This window comes from Bos javanicus, chromosome 8 (assembly GCF_032452875.1).
Source record: "Bos javanicus breed banteng chromosome 8, ARS-OSU_banteng_1.0, whole genome shotgun sequence".
NCBI lineage: Eukaryota > Metazoa > Chordata > Mammalia > Artiodactyla > Bovidae > Bos > Bos javanicus.
The window spans coordinates 44921316-44941435 of NC_083875.1; the positions used below are offsets into that span (position 1 = coordinate 44921316).

General features: G+C 40.3%; 2 protein-coding genes across 9 annotated transcripts in view; both read left to right on the top strand.

Annotated features, from left to right (window-relative positions):
• LOC133252664 (zinc-regulated GTPase metalloprotein activator 1B) overlaps positions 1–13244 on the top strand; it is a 53379-nt gene extending 40135 nt beyond the window's left edge. For 3 of the 7 annotated variants that reach the window (XM_061425470.1, XM_061425475.1, XM_061425476.1), the window contains 4 exons: positions 1975–2043; positions 2146–2211; positions 4318–4447; positions 5568–5884. In XM_061425470.1, coding sequence (XP_061281454.1) covers positions 1975–2043; positions 2146–2211; positions 4318–4447; positions 5568–5674 — 372 coding nt within the window. In that variant the 3' untranslated portion in view covers positions 5675–5884. Of the gene's footprint in view, positions 1–1974; positions 2044–2145; positions 2246–4317; positions 4448–5567; positions 5885–9948; positions 11485–11546 lie in introns of those variants that run through there. The other 4 variants (XM_061425471.1, XM_061425472.1, XR_009738039.1 and 1 more) reach the window with 4 other exon arrangements.
• A 4191-nt stretch (positions 13245–17435) lies between these two features.
• Positions 17436–19919, top strand: LOC133252665 (forkhead box protein D4-like 1). 2 transcript variants are annotated; one of them, XM_061425478.1, is made up of 2 exons: positions 17437–19606; positions 19672–19890. In XM_061425478.1, exons 1-2 carry the CDS (start codon positions 18529–18531, stop codon positions 19800–19802), a joined length of 1209 nt encoding a protein of 402 aa, XP_061281462.1. In that variant the 5' UTR covers positions 17437–18528; the 3' UTR covers positions 19803–19890. The 2 variants fall into 2 exon arrangements, with proteins under 2 accessions (XP_061281461.1, XP_061281462.1); XM_061425477.1 differs by having other exon boundaries at positions 17436–19919.
• The last annotated feature ends 201 nt before the right edge of the window (positions 19920–20120 follow it).

The window sequence follows — 20120 nt, forward strand, 5'->3', positions numbered from 1 at the left end:
GGAAACTGAGGGAGATAACCCAGTAGGTTAAAGAACAAACAGACCAAAATCCTAATATTTAAGAGTTATTCCTATATTTTATTTTAGGGACAGTACCTTATTTTGCTTTAGTCTTCTGAATTACTGCTTCAGTTTTCTCCTTCTTTCTGTGTACAGGAAAAGGAGAGTTAATTTTAGATTCAAAATAAACTGGAAAAAGTCTGAAATGGGTAATACCTAGAACATATTATGTATGTCATTAAAGTTTTATCCCTGAATGATGTTTAATGCATTCGTTTTTCATGGATTTCTTGTTCATTCTGATAAAGAGGAACTGGGTTTGAACAGGGAAAGGTAGATGAGAAAACCCAGGTGTCAATCTATGTATACTTATTAATAGAGCCAGGGGTGAACTCTTGAGTTGTGACCCTCATCTTCTGCACTGCACATTTATGGGTTTCATCTTCTTTATTGTTGTTTAATTGCTATGTCTATCTGACTCTTTTGCGACCCATGAACTGTAGCCCACCAGGCTCCTCTGTCCAGTATTCTTTCCAGGCAAGAATACTGGAGTGAATTGCTGTTTGCTTCTCCAGGGAATCTTCATGAGCCAGGGATTGAACCTGTATTGACAGGTGGATTCTTTACCACTGAGCCACCTCATCTTCTTAGGATTTGTCTAATATGAGAAGAGTTTATTGGTACAGAAAAACATCTGGTTCTAAAATGTCTCTCTCCCTCAAGTCCCATGATGCATTGTCATAGTTTTTAAAACCTTTTTTAGAAATTTCACATTGGAGTTAATTGTATTCTTTAGAAATACCATCATATCTCTAACTTGCCAAAAGCAAAAATCATTCCTGATACAGTATTGAGTCCTATATTGAGACATTCCCAACATTAAAATCCAAGTTATCCAACTTGAATAAGATGCATATTAAGCATTTTTAAAGGTTAAATTACTGCTGTCTTTTGAAATTAACAAATTATGTTTCATTTGGCAATCTTTTGCTGTGTATTTTGATATGCTTTATGATTTGCTGTACATTTCTGTATGGATTTTTAGGTGTGATTTGTAATGTTAAGATATGTGTTTCTAGGCAGTTATGCAATGCTGTATATTGGTGTATTCTTTCTGTCTGTTTTAAAGCTTGGCTTGAGCATCTTATTCTCCAAGATGGGGTTTGTGCTTTTGTTGTGTTATGCTTAGTTCTTGTGTATTTTTATCATTAATTTTAGAATTTTGGGTTACTGTGGCAAATGGAGGTTTGGATTTTAATTATGTGCTCAGTTAGAGGAAATCTTAAGCTTCTGATTGCTTAGAGTGGTCAGTGAGAGATTTATCAAGATCAGGAGAAAAAATAAATCTCAAAGTTAACATTCTATAAATGTTAATGTCAACCTTCTAAAACTCATTCTCATCTCTTGGAACTCTTCTTCTTTTGGAACATGTTCAGTCAGAGATAAACTGAATCTTTCAATTTGTGTTTATATTTCCCAGAGAACCTTTGCATTTGAGTTTTATTCCTGGCTCTGGGTAGTTTATTTTTTCTGAGCCTCATCCTTCCCAATTTATAAAATGGAAATCATTCTCTTTAATCCACAGTTTGTTGTCATGAGTAAATGATGAGATGAAATAAAATGACTCAGACAAAAGTGCCTTATTTAGTGCATAGCTGATACACTCTTTATATTAACCTTCCCTGTAGTGCTGAGAATCTTGTAAAGAATGCATTAAACAATGAGTATCTTTTCATAAGAGTTTCTCTGTGTAAATACTAAACCATTGACTAGCTACAGAATATAGAACGTGGAGTTGCTGATATCAGAAATCAACAATTATGGTGAAAAAGTTATACCTAATACAATTGTTAAGGCAACACATATGTCCATGAATGTTTCCTTACTTTTCATCTTGAAACTTGTGATTTAAAAAAAAAAATAGATTGACATTAGTATTTAAAAAATCATTATTGACTGTCTCTTGATTTACAGAGTATTATTACAGTCACATTTGAAGTACCAGGAAATGCAGAGGAAGAAAGTCTAAATGTTTATATTCAGGTGAATGCACTTTTAACTTATTAATGATTTATCAATTGTTTTTCCATGTAGCTGTTCTTCTGAGCAGTGGTTGATCTTATTAAAATATGTCACTTGATACAGAATCTTCTGTGGGAAAAGAATGTGAGGAACAGGGATGACGCCTGCATGGAGGTCATACGACTGAAGGTGTGGTACACAGTTTACGGTTTCATACTTTCGGGTAAAGTCACTGTCTTGGCTGCTACAAAAGAGCCCCATAGTTAGTCAAAAACACAAGCGCTAGGTTTAGTTCAAATAACCTTTGTGTGTTTTCATTTTTCCTTATTTCCATTTCTGAAAAGAAGCCTTGAAAGTCATTGCATAGTTGCGTAAGAGCATGGTTTATTTGCACAGCTTCACCGGGTGCTGAGCTAAACAGGCTGCATGCCTTGGAACATCCCCTCTTGCTCTCTACTCCAGGCGCTCTGAGCAGTTATCTGGCTAATGAGCTTGACTTGTTGAAATTTCCCTCCCTTTGGCATACAACTTGTGGTCAGTCAGAGAAAATGGAATGTTTTCTTGTGTTACTGTTTCTGAGAGAGCTTCATTAACAGAGGAAAGCTTGCCACAGCCGAACCTTATGCTTCGTGGTGCATTTAGCAGACACTAAACATCTGATATACTGTGCAACAAAGTTATGAAGGACTAAAAGAATTCTTGCTCTATGTTTGGAAATCCATTCATGTTTATCTGACTTTATTATGTCACACAGGTGTTTTTTCCAGGGAGCTGTGGGTTCTAGGCTGTGTGCTTAACCAATGAGCAGTCTTCTGTTTTCAGAAATGTGCTTAGGGTTTTATTAATGCTATTTATTATCATTACTGTTAGTAACTAGATTCTCTGGTTAGCAGCCAACTTCCTGGGGTCACTAGAGTGACAGGGAAAGTATTTAGATTTCTTTACCTCCTGTGCAGGCTCTACCTGGGTTTGGCACTGCAAAGGAACACAGGTGAATCCCAGTGTACTCCCAGATCATTCCCACGCAGAGGAACTAAGCCAGGTCTGCTGCTTCTCCGTGATTCTGTCCCCATCTGCATTCTATGATCCTAATTGAAAGATCATATTTCATTCTGTAACTGCTTTTATCCCTAGTGAGTATAGGGTGGTTACCTAGAATTAAGCAGTCATATATACCACTCTGTAGAGAGTTCAGTGGCTCATTCTGCACCATCCCAGTTTAGATCTTGTTCTTAGATATGTGACATTTTCTCTGGTTCTTCCTTTCTTTGGTTCTCCTTTTGGCCTTCCTCTCATCACAGCAACACTGGGGCATCTGAGACAACACAGCCTTTCTCTTCATAGAGTTCCTTCTCTTTGCTCTTACAAAGTATTAGTCTTGTAATAATCAGTATGTTTAAAATGTGAACTCTAGTAACAGCTGATACTTCAAAGACTTTATATAAGATTAATGCTTAGGTAATTATTTTCAAAATGTTTATTCTTACGTATTGAAACTCAACTTTAAAAAGTAGAAAATGAAAAAAAAATAATAATAAAAATAAAAAGTAGAAAACGAAACGGCACAAATAAAGGAAACTGGAAGAACATACACCTAAAATACATGAATGTTACCAAAAATACACAGGAATTGTGAGGTGGTAATGACAGTGGTTTGTCTCTTATTATTTTTCAGTATTGTATTATTTTATAATAAATATGTATAACTAATAAATATTATTTCAGAGAAATTGTATCATTCCCATAGGAGCCAGTTTATTAGATAATTTGCTCTTTATTTCTACAAATCAATATAAAGTGGATTTTATTCAGATAAGTAACAATAGTTTTTCTTTTCCTTTATTTCATCATTATCTACTTCATTTAATGCAACTCATTCAAAAACATATTATCATCAAAATCCTTTAATGTCTCAAATTTTCCTACTAAAATGGAAATAAGTATAAAGTCCTTAAAAGTAGAATAATAGGTAGAATTTGATACCTAACATGTTTTATCATTTAGTTGTTTCAGTTTTTCATTGTGATAACACTGAATACACATCTTAATACATATATTAACTTTATCAGTAGAAATAGGGGTTTTTAAAAAAAATTATGTGGAAACATGTTTTAAAAATTGGAGGCCTTAGGAAACTTTAATGCACAAATAACTGGAATTAAGGAATTTTAACAATATGTTCTTTATGATTATGTATTTTAAAAAGAAATAGGGATAATTAATGCATTAACATTGGTGCTCAATTTCTGCTTTTAAATTCAAACTGTGGCTGATTGGCTGTTCTCCTCTGAGCAGGGGCTAGTGTCAATCAAAGACAAACCGCAACAAGTGATTGTCCAGGGTGTCCATGAGCTATATGATCTGGAGGAGACACCAGTGAACTGGGAAGACGACAGTGAGAGAACAAACCGATTGGTCCTTATTGGTAAGTAACAGTTAACTTTTTTTAATTGAAATGTAGTTGATGTACAATGTTGTGTTATTTTTAGGCATACGACAAAGTAATTCAGCAAAGTAATGTGTGTGTGTGTATATATATATATGTACATACATATCTTTTTTTTTTTTCAAATAGTTTTCCCTTATAGACAGTTAAATTTCTAAAGCAAAAAAAAAAAAAAAATTAGGGACTTCCCTAGTGGTCCAGTGGTTAAGACTCTGCACTCTCAAACTGTAATCAGAAAACTAGATCCCATGTGCCACAGCTAAGAGTTCCTGCACGCCACAACTAAGACCTAGTACAGCCAAATAAATGAACAAATAAATATTTTTTTAAAAAATGGAGAGAGGGATATAATGCACTACCTAAGCAGTGTTAGCCAATCTTAACTTCTTTTGTAAATTCAGATAAGCTTGTGGTTAACGTATTTGTGCTAATTATGTGATATCATCATAAGAACTTATTAATTCCTTTGCTTTTTTTTTTAGTAGAAAGCAGAGCTGATTTACTTATTTATTTTTGATTGCACTGAGTCTTTGTTGCTGCATGTGGTCTTTCTCTAGTTGTGGCAAGTAGGGGCTGCTCTGTAGTTGTGGTGCGTGGACTTCTCACTGTGGTGGCTTTTCTTGTTTTGGAATATGGGCTCTAGACGAGTGGGCTTCAGTCACTGTGGCTCACAGACTGTAGAGCACTGGCTCAGTAGTTGTGACTTGTAGGCTTAGTTGCTTTGCAGCATGTGGGATCTTGTGAAGGAGGATTAAATCTGTGTGCCCTGCATTGGCAGGCGGATTCTTAACCAGTGGATCATCAGAGAAGTCCTGCCCTTTACTCTTCAGGATTGAACCCAGGTCTACCTGCATTGCAGGCAAACGCTTTACCCTCTGAGCCACCAGGGAAGCTCAAATATTTTTAGAAAAGTGGTTAATCCAAATGTCAGCTTGGTTTTCAGGGACTTAATTAGAAAGTTAAGGAAGGACTCACTAATTACTATTGTTTTCATAAATTTCTCAAGATTATCAAGCATTTAATGGTCTAGACTTGATATGTAAACTGTGTCATTTTAATAAGCATAATATAATCATACCATATTTTGTTCTGTTTACAGGCAGGAATTTAGATAAGGATATTCTTAAACAACTATTTATAGCTACTGTGACTGAAACAGAAAAGCGATGGACAACACATTTCCAAGAAGATCAAGTTTGTCCATAACACTAGAAGTATCGCCAAAAGGACTGGATGATAAAAGTGAGAATAAGTTTCTTGTTGGATGTACTTCAAGCATCTATTTTTTGCATTACTTTTCTTATGAATTACAGTGTATCCTTTAAAATAGTATTTATTTTATAGAGTCACATAAATACAGTAAATCAGTAATATAAAACCCTTGGCATTCATTCAATAAAATGTAATTTCCTATGACTGTTTTTTTGTAGACAGATGATTTGCAAACTTATTTTGGAGTTTACATATGCTGAAATTCTCATCCATGAAAATTTTAATAATAATAGTGGTATCATGTTGATATATGCCAGAAACCAACACAATACTGTAATGCAATCATCCTCCAATTAAAAATAATTTTTTTAATGGTAAAACTTTTTTCAACATTATCATTTTCCCTTAGAACTTCAGCTGATTGCTTGGATGTAATTTTATTGATAATAGCAAAAATTTTTAAAAACAAATATGTCACTGTTTTATTAAGGGAAATAAGAGCTTTATTATGGTAGAGACTTGTAAGAAATTACTTGTAATTTCTGAGTCAAAGAAATTATTTGAGACTCTCTCTTATTCTTAGAGTCAGATTCTAAGCCTTACTGGTAGTCACTGTAATGGAAATTCAGCCATTCACTTTGAAATATATTTCAAAGATTTCAATTATAGAACTTTTAATTTTAGAGTTGATTTTACTGCTGGTATTAAATCCATCTTGGGTTTTTTGAACTTCTTTATTTTTCAATGTAAACTAAAAAGTGACAGGGTACTTTAAATATAATTACAGAAAACTTCTGATAATTTAACAGTCTTTATATAAATAGTAGGTGTGTAAGTAAGTATATATTGGATTACTTTTCTCCTATTCCTTCTGAAGGCCAGGTCAGCATAACTATATTCAGATAGTAAGAGAAAGGCATGAGATGAGATTTAAAGAAGAGTTAATGGTTGTTAAATATTAGAAGACTGTCAAAATGACTGAGCATATGCGTACCTGTTTCAGAACTTTTTGATAATCTTAGGATCACAAAGATCTTTCCTATGTTTTCTTTTAGGAACTTAATAATTTTAGCTCTTCACGTGTAGTACCACAATCCATCTCAAGTTAATTATTCTATTGTTATGTCTTGAAAACTCTTTTCCCCTTTGAATAAGCTTTTTGCACCTTTGCTAAAAATCACCTGTGTGTACGTGTGTGTGTGTGTGTGTTTCCGTGGACATTATTTTGATTCATTGTCTTTTTTTTCCCCATTACACCAAAGGGATGTAGAATTTATTTAAGTTAATACTTGAGTTCAAACATGTTATGAATTAACAAATTCATTGAGAGGAGGAACAAAGAGAAACATTTTAGGAAACATTCAAAGGAGAAAGAAGATGAAACTGAGTTATTCCATAACTACTACCATATATGACATGAAGGTTCAGGAAACGTACAATGAAGTTCTCAAAATGTAAAGCAATTATGTTCTAATTAAAAATAAATTTTAAAAATCACAATGAGACTTCCATGGTGCTCCAGTGGTTAGGAATCTGCCTGCCCATGCAGGGAACCTGGGTTCAGTTCCTGGTCTAGGAAGATTCTACATGCCATGGGCAGCTGGGCCCATGCACCATAGCTACTGAGCCCATATGCCACTGCTGAAGCCTGTGGGCTCTAAGAGCCTGTGCTTCGCAACAAGAGAAGCCACCACAATAAGCCACCCCAACTCACTGCAACTAGAGAAAGCCTGCATACATAAATGAAGACCCAGCATAGCCAAAAATAAATAAATAAAAAAAATTTTTAAATCAGAATGATGTTCTGAAATGCTGAAGAATAAAAATTAAAAAAATTATTAAGCTTGTTAGAAAATATGAGAAAAAGAAGGTATGTTATTTTATTGAGAATATATTTCAAACAGCTTGAATCATTGTCTTTTTTTTTTTTTTTTTTTATGGTACACTGTCCTGGTAACTTTAGCCTTAGAGTAAGTCTATTTCTGCTTTATTGACTATGCCAAAGCCTTTCACTCTGTGCATCACAATAAACTGTGGAAAATTCTAAAAGAGATGGGAATACCAGACTACCTGACCTGCCTCTTGAGAAACCTGTATGCAGGTCAAGAAGCAACAGTTAGAACTGGACATAGAACAACAGACTGGTTCCAAATAGGAAAAGGAGCACATCAAGGCTGTATATTGTCACCCTGCTTATTGGCAACCCACTCCAGTACTCTTGCCTGGCAAATCCCATGGACGGAGGAGCCTGGTAGGCTGCAGTCCATGGGGTCACTAGGAGTCGGACACGACTGGGCGACTTCACTTCCACTTTTCACTTTCATACATTGGAGAAGGAAATGGCAACCCACTCCAGTGTTCTTGCCTGGAGAATCCCAGGGACAGGGGAGCCTGGTGGGCTGCCATCTATGGGGTCGCACAGAGTCGGACACGACTGAAGCGACTTAGCAGCAGCAGCAGCAGCAGCAGCAGAAGAGTACATCATGAGAAATGCTGGGCTGGAAGAAGCACAAGCTGGAATCAAGATTGCCAGGAGAAATATGAATAACCTCAGATATGCAGATGACACCACCCTTATGGCAGAAAGTGAAGAGGAACTAAAAAACTTCTTGATGAAGGTGAAAGAGGAGAGTGAAAAAAATGGCTTAAAGCTCAACATTCAGAAAACGAAGATCATGGCATCTGGTCCCATCACTTCATGGGAAGTAGATGGGGAAACAGTGTCAGACTTTATTTTTGGGGCTCCAAAATCACTGTAGATGGTGATTGCAGCCATGAAATTAAAAGATGCTTACTCCTTGGAAGGAAAGTTATGACCAACCTAGATAGCATATTCAAAAGCAGAGATATTACTTTGCCAACAAAGGTCCATCTAGTCAAGGTATGGTTTTTCCAGTAGTCATGTATGGATGTGAGAGTTGGACTTTGAAGAAAGCTGAGCACTGAAGAATTGATGCTTTTGAATTGTGGTGTTGGAGAAGACTCTTGAGAGTCCCTTGGACTGCAAGGAGGTCCAACCAGTCCATCCTAAAGGAGATCAGTCCTGGGTGCTCATTGGAAGGACTAATGCTGAAGCTGAAACTCCAGTACTTAGGCCACCTCATGCGAAGAATTGACTCATTGGAAAAGACCTTGATGCTGGGAGGGATTGGGGGCAGGAGTAGAAGGGGAGGACAGAGGATGATATAGCTGGATGGCATCACCGACTCGATGGACATCAGTTTGGGTAAACTCCGGGAGTTGGACAGGGAGGCCTGGTGGTGCTGTGATTCATGGGGTCGCAAAGAGTCAGACACGACTGAGCAACTGAACTGAAATTGTGAAATTAGGTAGTGTAAATAATCTAAGCTTGTTCTTTTTTTTTTTTTTTTTTCAGAGTTGTTATAGCTATTTTAGATATTTTTGTTTTCAATATAAATTTTGTCATTAACTTGTCAGTTTCTTCAAGAAGCCTGGTAGGATTTTAACTGGGATTGCATTTCTATAGTATAATTCGGGAGAATTGTCATATTTTTTAAAAAAATTATTTCTTAAATTGAGGTGAAATTCGCCTTTCACATTGTATTAGGTTCGTGCATACATTGTATTTTCACTTCTGTATACACTGCAGTGTGCTCACCACCAGAAATTTGATTTCCATCCTTCCCCATACAGCTGATCCCCTTCGCCTCTGGTAACCATTGCTCTGCTGTTTGCATCCATGTGTTCATTTTGTTTGGTTTGTTTCGCTCGTTTACTTATTATGTCTTTTTTATATTCCACATATGAGTGAAATCCTACAGTGTTTGTCTTTCTGTAACTTATTTCACTTAGCATAGTACCCTCAAGATTCATCCAGGTTGCCAGAGGTGGCTTTTAAGTTGAGAATAGAGTTAAAAGGAGTCATTCATGCAAAGTCAGGGAGCAGTTTCTACACAGAGGGAGCAAGTAGTAGAGACAGCCTTTATGTGGGAACCAGTGTAGCATGCTGGAAAACCATGAAGAAGTTGAGGGTGGTGAAAGGTTAGAAAGCCAGGTATGAGATAGGTATGGGATGGGATTGGAGTTGAAACCCAGGGCCAGGCCTTTTGCTTCTGCGAAAAAGATTTGGTGTAAAGAGGAAAACATTTGGATTATTCTGAAAGCCCTGGGAAGTGGCTGATGGGTTTTGAGCTGGACAAGTGATGTGGTTGATTGCTGTGGTAAATGAACTAATTGTTTCCTGTTTTTGACATTGAAAACAGTGCCGCAGTGAACATTATGTGTGCCTCTTTGTTTTTATGTGACAGTGTTTCTCTAGAAGAGATGCGTAAGAGTGGAATCACTGGCTTCCAGGATACGCACATTTAAAGTTCTTAATAGATACTGATAGATAAATTGCCTTCCCAACTGGCTATACCTTTCTGCTGTGATACAGGTGTATATGAAAGTACCCATTTTTCCAAACCTACCTAACACATTTTAACCTTTGCCTTTCTGGATGGACTGACATCTGTTTTAATTTAATTTTTTTTTACTGTATTTTTATGTTATTTATATGTTATTTTAAATACATTGTTCTGTTCTTTGTTCTTATTTTTCCCAAAGTGAAATTTTTCATTCATCAGAGACATTACCAGTTTAACCTGTGCTTCAGAGGGCTTTGGAGCCGTCAGTCTATATCTTCAAGAGGTTTTATTTTTATAATGGAAATCTAACTAACAAATTAATAACATGGGCCGCTATTCTGCTACCCATAGAAAATGTTCAGGGTATTATGATTTCAGGGTAATGATAATCATGATTTAGGCATAGCTCATTTGTAACTTTATAGTTTACTGAGTAATATAGGATAAATTACCAAATCTCTCGGAGCCCTTGCTCCCTTATTCATAAAATGAAGATAAAATGCAAATCTCTCTGAATTGTTCCAGGGATTATATTTAAAGCACTCTGAATATAGAGTTTCAGTAAATGTGAATTCTCCTTTTCCAGCAAGATTTGATAAATATTCAAGGTTCTGCACAACTTCTTAAAACAAATGGTTCTTTCCTAGGCCTTTTCCAGCTTTTAGTGAAAGGGCAAGAACATGGGTACTGAATTTAAGATAGCTGGAGGAAGAGTCATTCCAGAGGTGAGGGAAGACCAGGGATTGAAAGGGTCTCTAATTCCTAGATTATGAAGTTTGAAGGGAATTACCAGCAAAATAAAGCTAAAAGGCTTTTAAACATCTGTGGGCTTGGTTGCTGGCTACAAATTGAATAAATATCTCCTTTGGATTGGTAGTATAGGTGGAAACCTGTACTTTTAGATTTCTTTGAAAGGCCTTTCCCAGTTCTAGGAATGCCATACAATGTGGAGGTGATGTTGAAAGAAGTGAATTCTGTCTTTGAATGTCTAGCAGCTTGGCCTACTGTGATGAGAAAGGAGGACAAGATTTGTTTTTTCTCAGAATGTCCTAATATTAGAATCAACCGTAACTTTCAATAACCAAATTGCCTTTAATTTTCATAGTGAAATAGAGAGAAATTAGATATCTGTCTTTTCTGTATTGTAGTTTAGAAAGGTTGGTTTTTCAAAGTAGGATGGATGGTGTTTGTGAAGCCCTGATAGATTTGTTCAGGAAAAAAGCCTATTCAGTGTTAAGAAAAAAGCCTATTCAGTGTTAGGAAAGAAGTAATCTGCCACTATGCAATGGGTCCCGTGTTAAATGTTGCAGTGTTTCATGAGCACAAAGTGAGGCAACACTAAAGAATCGGATGGGACAAAGAGTCACCTCGCCCATGTTTTTTTTTTCCCTTCAAGAATTACTTGCCATAATAAACTTGATTTCTGTTTCCAAAGAACTCAGTTATTTTCCTTTCATTGATACAGCTCTTTATTTTTTACATTGATGTATTTTGTATAGGCTTCCTAGGTGGTTCAGTGGTAAAGAATCCACCTGTGGAGGAGACATGGAGGTGATATTGAAAGAAGTGAATCCGCAATGCAGGAGACATGGGTTCAGTCTCTGGGTTAAGAAGATCCCCGAAGGAGGAAATGGCTTCCCCACTCTAGTGGGATTGCCTGAGAAATCCCGTGGACAGAGGAATCTGGCGGGCTACAATCCACTGGGTCACAAAGAGCCACTGACACAACTGAACAACTAAACAACATTATTTTGTACATCAATTTTATTTAGATATAATTCACAGAAAACTTACCCTTTGAAGTATACAATTCTTGGCTTTAGTATATCCCCAGGTAAAGGAGAAACCATTACAACCATCTAGTTCCAGAACATTTTCATAGCTCTCAGACTCTGTATCTGTTAGCAGTTACTCTCCATTTCCCCTGCCCCTATTTCCCAGCAACCACTCATCTACTTTCTGTCCCAATAGGTTTGCCCATTCAGACTCCTTTCACTTACCATAATGTTTTCAAGGTTCATCCATGTTGTAGCATGGATCAACATTTTGTTTCTTTTTATTGCTGAATAAAATTCTATAGACCACATTTTGTTCTACTCATCAGTTGATGGACATTTGAGTTTCTATTTTTTGGCTGCTAGTCCCCTTTCCTCATGTTTACTTTTTTAATAAACTATAATTTTCTGAACAACTTTAGATTTACAGAAAAATTGAGCAGAGCAAAGAGTAGAAGGGAATGCCCATATCTACCCCCCACCCCTTATACTCACACAGTTAACAGCTGGCAGTAGTATGGTACATTTCTTACAATTAGTGAACCAATATTGTTACATTATTATTAACCAGAGTCCAAAAAAAAAAATGACAGAATGATCTCTGTTCGTTTCCAAGGCTAACCATTCAATATCGCAGTAATCCGTCTATGCTCCAACCAGTAATGCTGAAGAAGCTGAATTTGAACAGTTCTGTGAAGACCTACAAGACCTTCTAAAACTAACACCCAAAAAAGATGTCCTTTTCATTATAGGGGACTGGAATGCAAAAGTAGGAAGTCCAGAGATACCTGGAGTAACAGGCAAATTTGGCCTTGGAGTACAAAATGAAGCGGGCAAAGGTTAACAGAGTTTTGCCAAGAGAACACACTGGTCATAGCAAACTCTCAGCAACACAAGAGAAGACTCTACACATGGACATCACCAGATGGTCAATACCGAAATCAGATTAATTATATTCTTTGCAGCCACAGATGGAGAGGCTCTATACAGTCAGCAAAAATAAGACCAGATGCTGACTATGGCTCAGATCATGAACTCCTTATTGCCAAGTTCAAACTTAAATTGAAGAAAGTAGGGAAAACCACTAGACCATTTAGGTATGACCTAAATCAAGTCCTTTATGTCTATACAGTGGAAGTGACAGACTCAAGGGATTAGATCTGATAGAGTGCCTGAAGAACTATGGACAGAGGTTCGTGACATTGTACAGGAAGCAATGATCAAGACCATCACCACGAAAAATGCAAAAAGGAAAAATGATTGTCTGAAGAAGCCTTAGAAATAGCTGAGAAAAGAAGAGAAGCTAAAGGCAAAGGAGAAAAGGAAAGACCCATTTGAATGCAGAGTTCCAAAGAATGGCAAGGAGAGATAAGAAAGCCTTCCTCAGTGATCAATGCAAAGAAATTGAGGAAAATAATAGAATGGGAAAGACTAGAGATCTCTTCAAGAAGATTAGAGATACCAAGGGAACATTTCATGCAAAGATGGGCACACTAAAGGACAGAAATTGTATGGACCTAACAGAAGCAGAAGATATTAAGAAGAGGTGGCAAAAATACACAGAACTATACAAAAAAATCTTCATGACCCAGATAACCAGGATGGTGTGATCACTCACCTAGAGCCAGACATCCTGGAATGTGAAATCAAGTGGGCCTTAGGAAGCATCACTATGAACAAAGATAGTGGAGGTAATGGAATTCCAGATGACCTATTTCAAATTCTAAAAGGTGATGCTGTGAAAGTGGTGCACTCGATATGCCAGCAAATTTGGAAAACTCAGCAGTGGCCACAGGACTGGAAAAGGTGTTTTCATTCCAATCCCAAAGAAAGGCAATGCCAAAGAATGTTCAGACTACCACACAATTACATTCATCTCACATGCTAGCAAAGTAATGCTCACAATTCTCCAAGCCAGACTTCAACAGTATGTGAGCCGTGAACTTCCAGATGTACAAGCTGGATTTAGAAAAGGCAGAGGAATCAGAGATCAGATTGCCAACATCTGATGGCACATAGAAAAAGCAAGAGAATTCCAGAAAAAGCATCTACTTCTGCTTTATTGATTATACCAAAGCCTTTGTGTAGATCACAAGAAACTGTGGAAATTTCTTAAAGAGAAGGGAATACCAGACCACCTTACCTGCCTCCTGATAAATCTGTATGTAGGGCAACAAGCAACAGTTAGAACTGGACATGGAACAACAGATTGGTTCCAAATTGGGAAAGGAGTAGGTCAAGGCTGTATATTGTCACCCCTGCTTATTTAACTTATATGCAGAGTACATCCTGCGAAATTCCAGGCTGGATGAAGCAGAAGCTGTAATCAAGATTGCTGGAAGAAATATCAATAACCTCGGATATGCAGATGACACCACCCCATGTCAGAAAGTGAAGAGGAACTAAAGAGCCTCTGGATGAAAGTGAAAGAGGAGAGTGAAAAAGTTGGCTTAAAATTCAACATGCAAAAAACTAAGATCATGGCAAATAGATGGGGGAACAGTGGAAACAGAGACTTTATTTTGGGGGGCTCCAAAATCACTGCAGATGGTGACTGCAGCCATGAAATTAAAAGACGCTCCTTGGAAGAAAAGCTATGACTAACCTAGACAGCATATTAAAAAGCAGAGACATTACTTTACCAGCAAAAGTTGGTCTAGTCAAACTCATTTTTTTTCCAGTAGTCATGTATGGATGTGAGAGTTGGACTATAAAGAAAGCTGAGCAACAAAGAATTGATGCTTTTGAACTGTAGTGCTGGGGAAGATTCTTAAGAGTCCCTTGGATTGCAAAGAGATCCAACCAGTCCATCCTAAAAGAAATCAGTCCTGAATGTTCATTGGAAGGACTGATGCTGAAGCTGACACTCCAATACTTTGGTCACTTGATGTGAAGAACTGACTCATTGGAAAAGATCCTGACGCTGGGAAATTTGAAGGCAGGAGGAGAAGAGAATGACAGAGGATGAGATGGTTGGATGGTATCACTTACTTGATAGCCATGAGTTTGAGCAAGCTCCAGGAGTTGGTGATGGACAGGGAAGCCTGGCATGCTGCAGTCATGGGATCGCAGAGTCAGACACACCCGAGCGACTGAACTGAAGTGATAGTTTATTTGGATATCCTTAGTTTGTACTTAGGAGCTTCCTTGTGTGGCCTTGTGGGTGTGGTGTGCCTGCCTTTCAGGAACACACCATATACAATAGCCAGGATATGGAAGGAACCAAATATCTGCTGACAGAATAATGGATAAAAAGTTGTGGTACAAGATATACAAGCTAGATTTAGAAAAGGCAGAGGAACCAGAGATCAAATTGCCAACCACTGGATCCTAGAAAAAGCAAGAGAATTCCAAAAAAAAAACTGCTTCTGCTAAAGCCTTTGCCTGTTGGGCATGGCGCAGCGGACTAGTTCAAAATTGGGAATGGAGTACGTTAATGCTGTATATTGTCACCCTGCATATTTAACTTACATGCAGAGTAAATCATGCAAAATGCCAGGCTGGGTAAATCACAAGCTGGAATCAAGATTGCCAGGAGAAATATCAACAACCTCAGCAGTTTAATGGCAGAAAGTGAAGAGGAACTAAAGAGCCTCTTGATGAAGGTGAAAGAGGAGAGTGAAAAAGCTGGCTTAAAACTCAACTTTCAAAAATGAATATCATGGCTTCAGGTTGCACCACTTCATGGCAAATAGATGGGGGAAATGTGGAAACTGACAAATTTCATTTTCTTGGTCTCCAAAATCAATGCAGATGGTGACTGCAGCCACAAAATTATAAGATTCACGCTCCTTGGAAGTATAACTATGACAAACCTAGATAGTGTATTCGGAGAAGGCAATGGCAACCCACTCCAGTGTTCTTGCCTGGAGAATCCCAGGGACGGGGGAGCCTGATGGGCTGCCATCTATGGGGTCACACAGAGTCGGACACGCCTGAAGCGACTTAGCAGCAGCAGTTTGTACTTAATGTCCTTTTTCTGTTCCAGGATCTTACTCAGGATACCACATTACAGTTACTGTTACCTGATATCAAGGGTACATACTATCAGTGTGATTTGTGATTGTTGATGTTGACATTTTTACCTAACACCTGGGTGAAACCTCTGTTAGGTTTCTCCAAGGTAACTTATTCTCTCCCCACCCCACCCCCACTTCATGAGGTTCTGTTTGACAGGAAGTCATTGTGCACTGCCTACAGTAAAAGATTGGCGGCGGGGGGGGGGGGGGGGGGGTTATGCCCCATCTCCTAAAGGGTGGAATATCTACATAGTTTATCTGGAATTTTTTCTGCAAGGGAGATTTGCGCTTTTACTCATGTGTACTAGATAAAGAATTTGCCTGCAATGCAGGAGACACCAGAGACATAGGTTCAGTCCCTGGGTTAGGAAGATCCCCTGGAGGAGGAAATGGCAACCTACTCTAGTACTCTTGCCTGGAAAATCCCATGGACAGAGGAGCCTGGCAGACTACAGTCCATAGGGTCACAAAGAATCAGACACAATTGAACATGCACACATTCTTTCTTCCTTCTGCCCATGTATTACTTTACTCAATCTATTTTTTATACTTTGGTTAACAAGCTTGTGCTACTTTATTTTGTTGCTCAGATTGTCCTGGTTCTGGCCATTGGGAGCTCTTTCTCGTTTCCCAGTGCCCCCTTTAACATACTTTCATCAGTGGGGATAGTTTTTTTTTTTTTTTTTTTTTTAAGGGTGTCCTTACTTTTCTCCTTTCATTTTTAAATAACCCCAATCCCCATAGAAGTTGACTCTAGGAAAACTAACAATGCTCCCTTTCCCAGGTAATCGGATTCCTGTGCTGATGGAGAAAAGTGCCTTACCTGCAGGGGGCTGAGGGGGAGGCATCAGGGAATCAAAGGTTGAATAAGACACCTGTCCCAGCCCTCCTGAAGCTTAGCTGAGTAGGTCACACACGTAGTAATTGGTTAATTTGGGATTCAAGCACAAATCTGTTAGCTTGAAAACTTCTGTTATTTGTTCTAGTTTAGACTGCATACAACTGAGAAGACTTAGAGGATAAAACTTTAAAAAGACTAGTAAGAAAGCTGTTTTCAAAATTTTATCCTAAAGAAACTAACTCCTTTAAGCTATTTTTGGTTATATTAGCCGACTTCTGATTTCTCGCTGAAAATCGTCATTTTTCAAATTCTAATAGAAGATTTACTATCTATCAGTAACAGTGGCATATTTTCATTCTGCATTTTTATTAGATGCCACCTCAAATTTTTGAAGGTGAGGGGGGTATTAAATTATGAATATATACTATTGCTTGGTATTTTACCATAATGCACATTAAATTTAGTTGCACTGAGCACTGCTACTTTATTCTCTGGGATGATTTAAATGATGCCAATCTAAAAATCATGTTACTCCCAGGGATGGCAAGTGACTGAAACAGAGCATCTCTGTCATCTCGTTTCTCCAGTGTGAGTAGGAAATGATGACCTGGTGATTTAGTTAAAGACACCAAAACTGCTGCCCTCTTTTGCCTCATTTAAGTTTCAAGATTATCATTTATTATTACAGTAAAAAGTGCTTAATGTTGGTTCTTGTTTTAAAGAAGAGAAAGACTGAGTCTCAGACTGGGTGTATCCTTTGAAATTGTCAAGCCATTTTGGTAAAAGATATTTCCAACTGGGTTTGTACTAGTTAGTTGGTACAATTTAGTTGGTCATGGCCATTAAAAACAAATCAATGATCACCTGTTTTATGAAACTTACCACAGTTGTATAAGTCTGTATGCAAGATCATGGTATAAAATATATTTCATACTGAGGTTAAATGTTCAAAGAAGTTGAGAATCACTGCTGGAAGGGGACTTCTGTCTAGCCCTTCTGCTTTCTCTCCAGCGATAACTTCCACAGCTTCATGGCAGGATATTTCAGTCTTCTGAAAACTGGAGTCATGGAGAACATTTTGGGAAGCTGAGATAGGAGGTAGTAGGGACAAGGCAACACTCTCACACTTCACTCTTGAGCTGGGGAGTGTGGTTAGAACATTAAAAATATTTCAATTCCTTATTTCAGCTCTTATGGAGGACAGAACCCACCAATGAAAATGGGTGACTAACCATGAAACAAAAACATTTATTGTTACACATTCTTTTACAGTTAAACACCGTATACATTTCAGTGTCTTCTCCCGCTTATTTTTAATCCTTCAAGGGACAGGTTTGAATATGGATGTGGCCTTAGATTGTTGGGTACATATTTTCCTACACCCCCCCGCCCCTGCTTTTTCATTTGAGAGGTTTTCAAAGCGCGTTAACAGAGTCTATGCAACTCCCGGCCCGATTGGCCGGCTGATCTTGAGTGAAGCACCTTCCATGTTGGCGGGTGGGTGCAAGGAGGAGGAGGCTGAAGGCTCTTGTGTCGGGTAATGCTCAAAGGACCCTCATCACTGTACTGCGTTGGGAGGAGGGAAGGGCGCTCTGAAGTAGGGTGAGAAAGGCTCTGAAGAGGGGCGGCAGAGTCCATCACACAAGGACCCAGAAACTTCAATAAAAGGCAAAGTGCATCTTTGCCGGACGGTGTGGGAAAGGACAAATCGGCAGAAGTAAAAGACCACTATCTACAAGGGGGACCTCGAGCGCCTCCGCTTCTTGGAACACTCAACACAGGCTTCCAGCCCGGAGCCAGGTGGAGCGGCCGCTGCCTCCCCGGCATCTGCAGAACCTGCTCCTCCATGAACTTGCCTAGAGCTGAGCGCCTTCGCCCCACACCTCCGCGCCGTCTCCGGGGCTCCGATGGGGAAGACGGTGAGATCGATATCCTGGGGGAAGGGGAAGATGAAGAGGAGGAGGAAGATGAGGAACCCGAGGGAAGTCAGCGGTTCCCAGAGCCTCTGCACGAGCCGCAGCCGCAGGAGGCGCGGAGGGGCGCTGGCGCGCTTCCCGGAGAGGGCACCGAGAGCAGCGGCGGCCCAAGCAACTCTTCCGAATTTTGCCCCAAGTTCGGGGTTTCGACGGGGTCTGCAGCAGCCTCTCGGGACGCCCCGCAGCCGGCGAAGCCCCCCTACTCTTACATCGCGCTCATCACCATGGCCATTCTGCAGAGCCCGCACAAGCGCCTCACGCTCAGCGGCATCTGTGCCTTCATCAGTGGCCGCTTCCCTTATTACCGCCGCAAGTTCCCCGCCTGGCAGAATAGCATCCGCCACAACCTCTCCCTCAATGACTGCTTCGTCAAGATCCCCCGCGAGCCAGGACACCCCGGCAAGGGCAACTACTGGAGCCTGGACCCCGCCTCCCAGGACATGTTCGACAACGGCAGCTTCCTTCGGCGCAGGAAGCGCTTCAAGCGCCATCACCCACCTCCCGGAGACCACCTGCACCATCCTTTCCCCCCGCCCGCTGCCCTGCACGGCCCCTACCCGGGCATGCTGCTCGGGCCCGCGGCCCCGCCACAGCCTGTCACTGGGGCCTATCCCGCCTCCACCCCCGGGAGCCGCCCGTGCGCGCTGCTTCATCCTCACCCCCTCCGCTACCTGCTGCTCTCCGCCCCCGCCTACGCTGAGGTTCCCAGGAAAGAGCAAGGCGCGGATCTGGGGACCCCCGGCGCCCTTCCGGCGCTGCAGCCCACGTTAGACTCCCAGCCTTGGGAAGAGAGCAAGGGGCCGGCGTCGCGGTCAGCTGGCGGATGCACCTCCTTCAGCATCGAGAGTATCATGCAAGGGGTCTCGGGAGCGGGTGCAGGCGCCGCGCAGAGTCTGCCCTCGACCCCGTGGGGTTACTGCCACCTGCTGCAGCGTTCGTCGTGCCTGTTGCATCCTCAGGCCGCTGCCCCCTTGCTCCACGTATCCGCTGCCGCCGCCGCTGCATCCGCTGCCCGGACAATTTTGAAGCAGCAGCATCAGAATTGTACCAGCGGCTGCGCTCCCAGCAAGGGCGCTCTGCTGGGCCGTCACCTGTCCGCCACCGCGGCGCTGCTGGGGTGTCAGTCCGGAGCAGAGGGCTCTAGGCTGACGTCGCTGGTCGCCCTTTCGGGCGGAGAGGGGACCTCGCCGGCCTTTCGAATAGCACCCACACCTGTCCGGGAGCTGACTCAGTGAGGCGGACTGGGAGCCAACCCGGAGGGCGGAGCCATCCGAGGTCGTCCTGTCCTCGCCATGGCGCACTTCACTTTGCACAGCCGGGAGTAGGCTTGTGTGTATCAGAATCCTGCAGCCGGGCAACCACAAATTTCGGTTCGCATGGCGTCAGCGTCACCTCGCCATTTCTTTTGCAGCCTCCAGTCCTGATTTCCAAGGCTTTTCCGATTTGCACATTTCCAGAGGAA

Coding starts and splice junctions, on each gene's coding strand:
- LOC133252665 (XM_061425477.1), top strand. CDS start 18,529: ATGAACTTGCCTAGAGCTGAGCGCCTTCGCCCCACACCTCCGCGCCGT.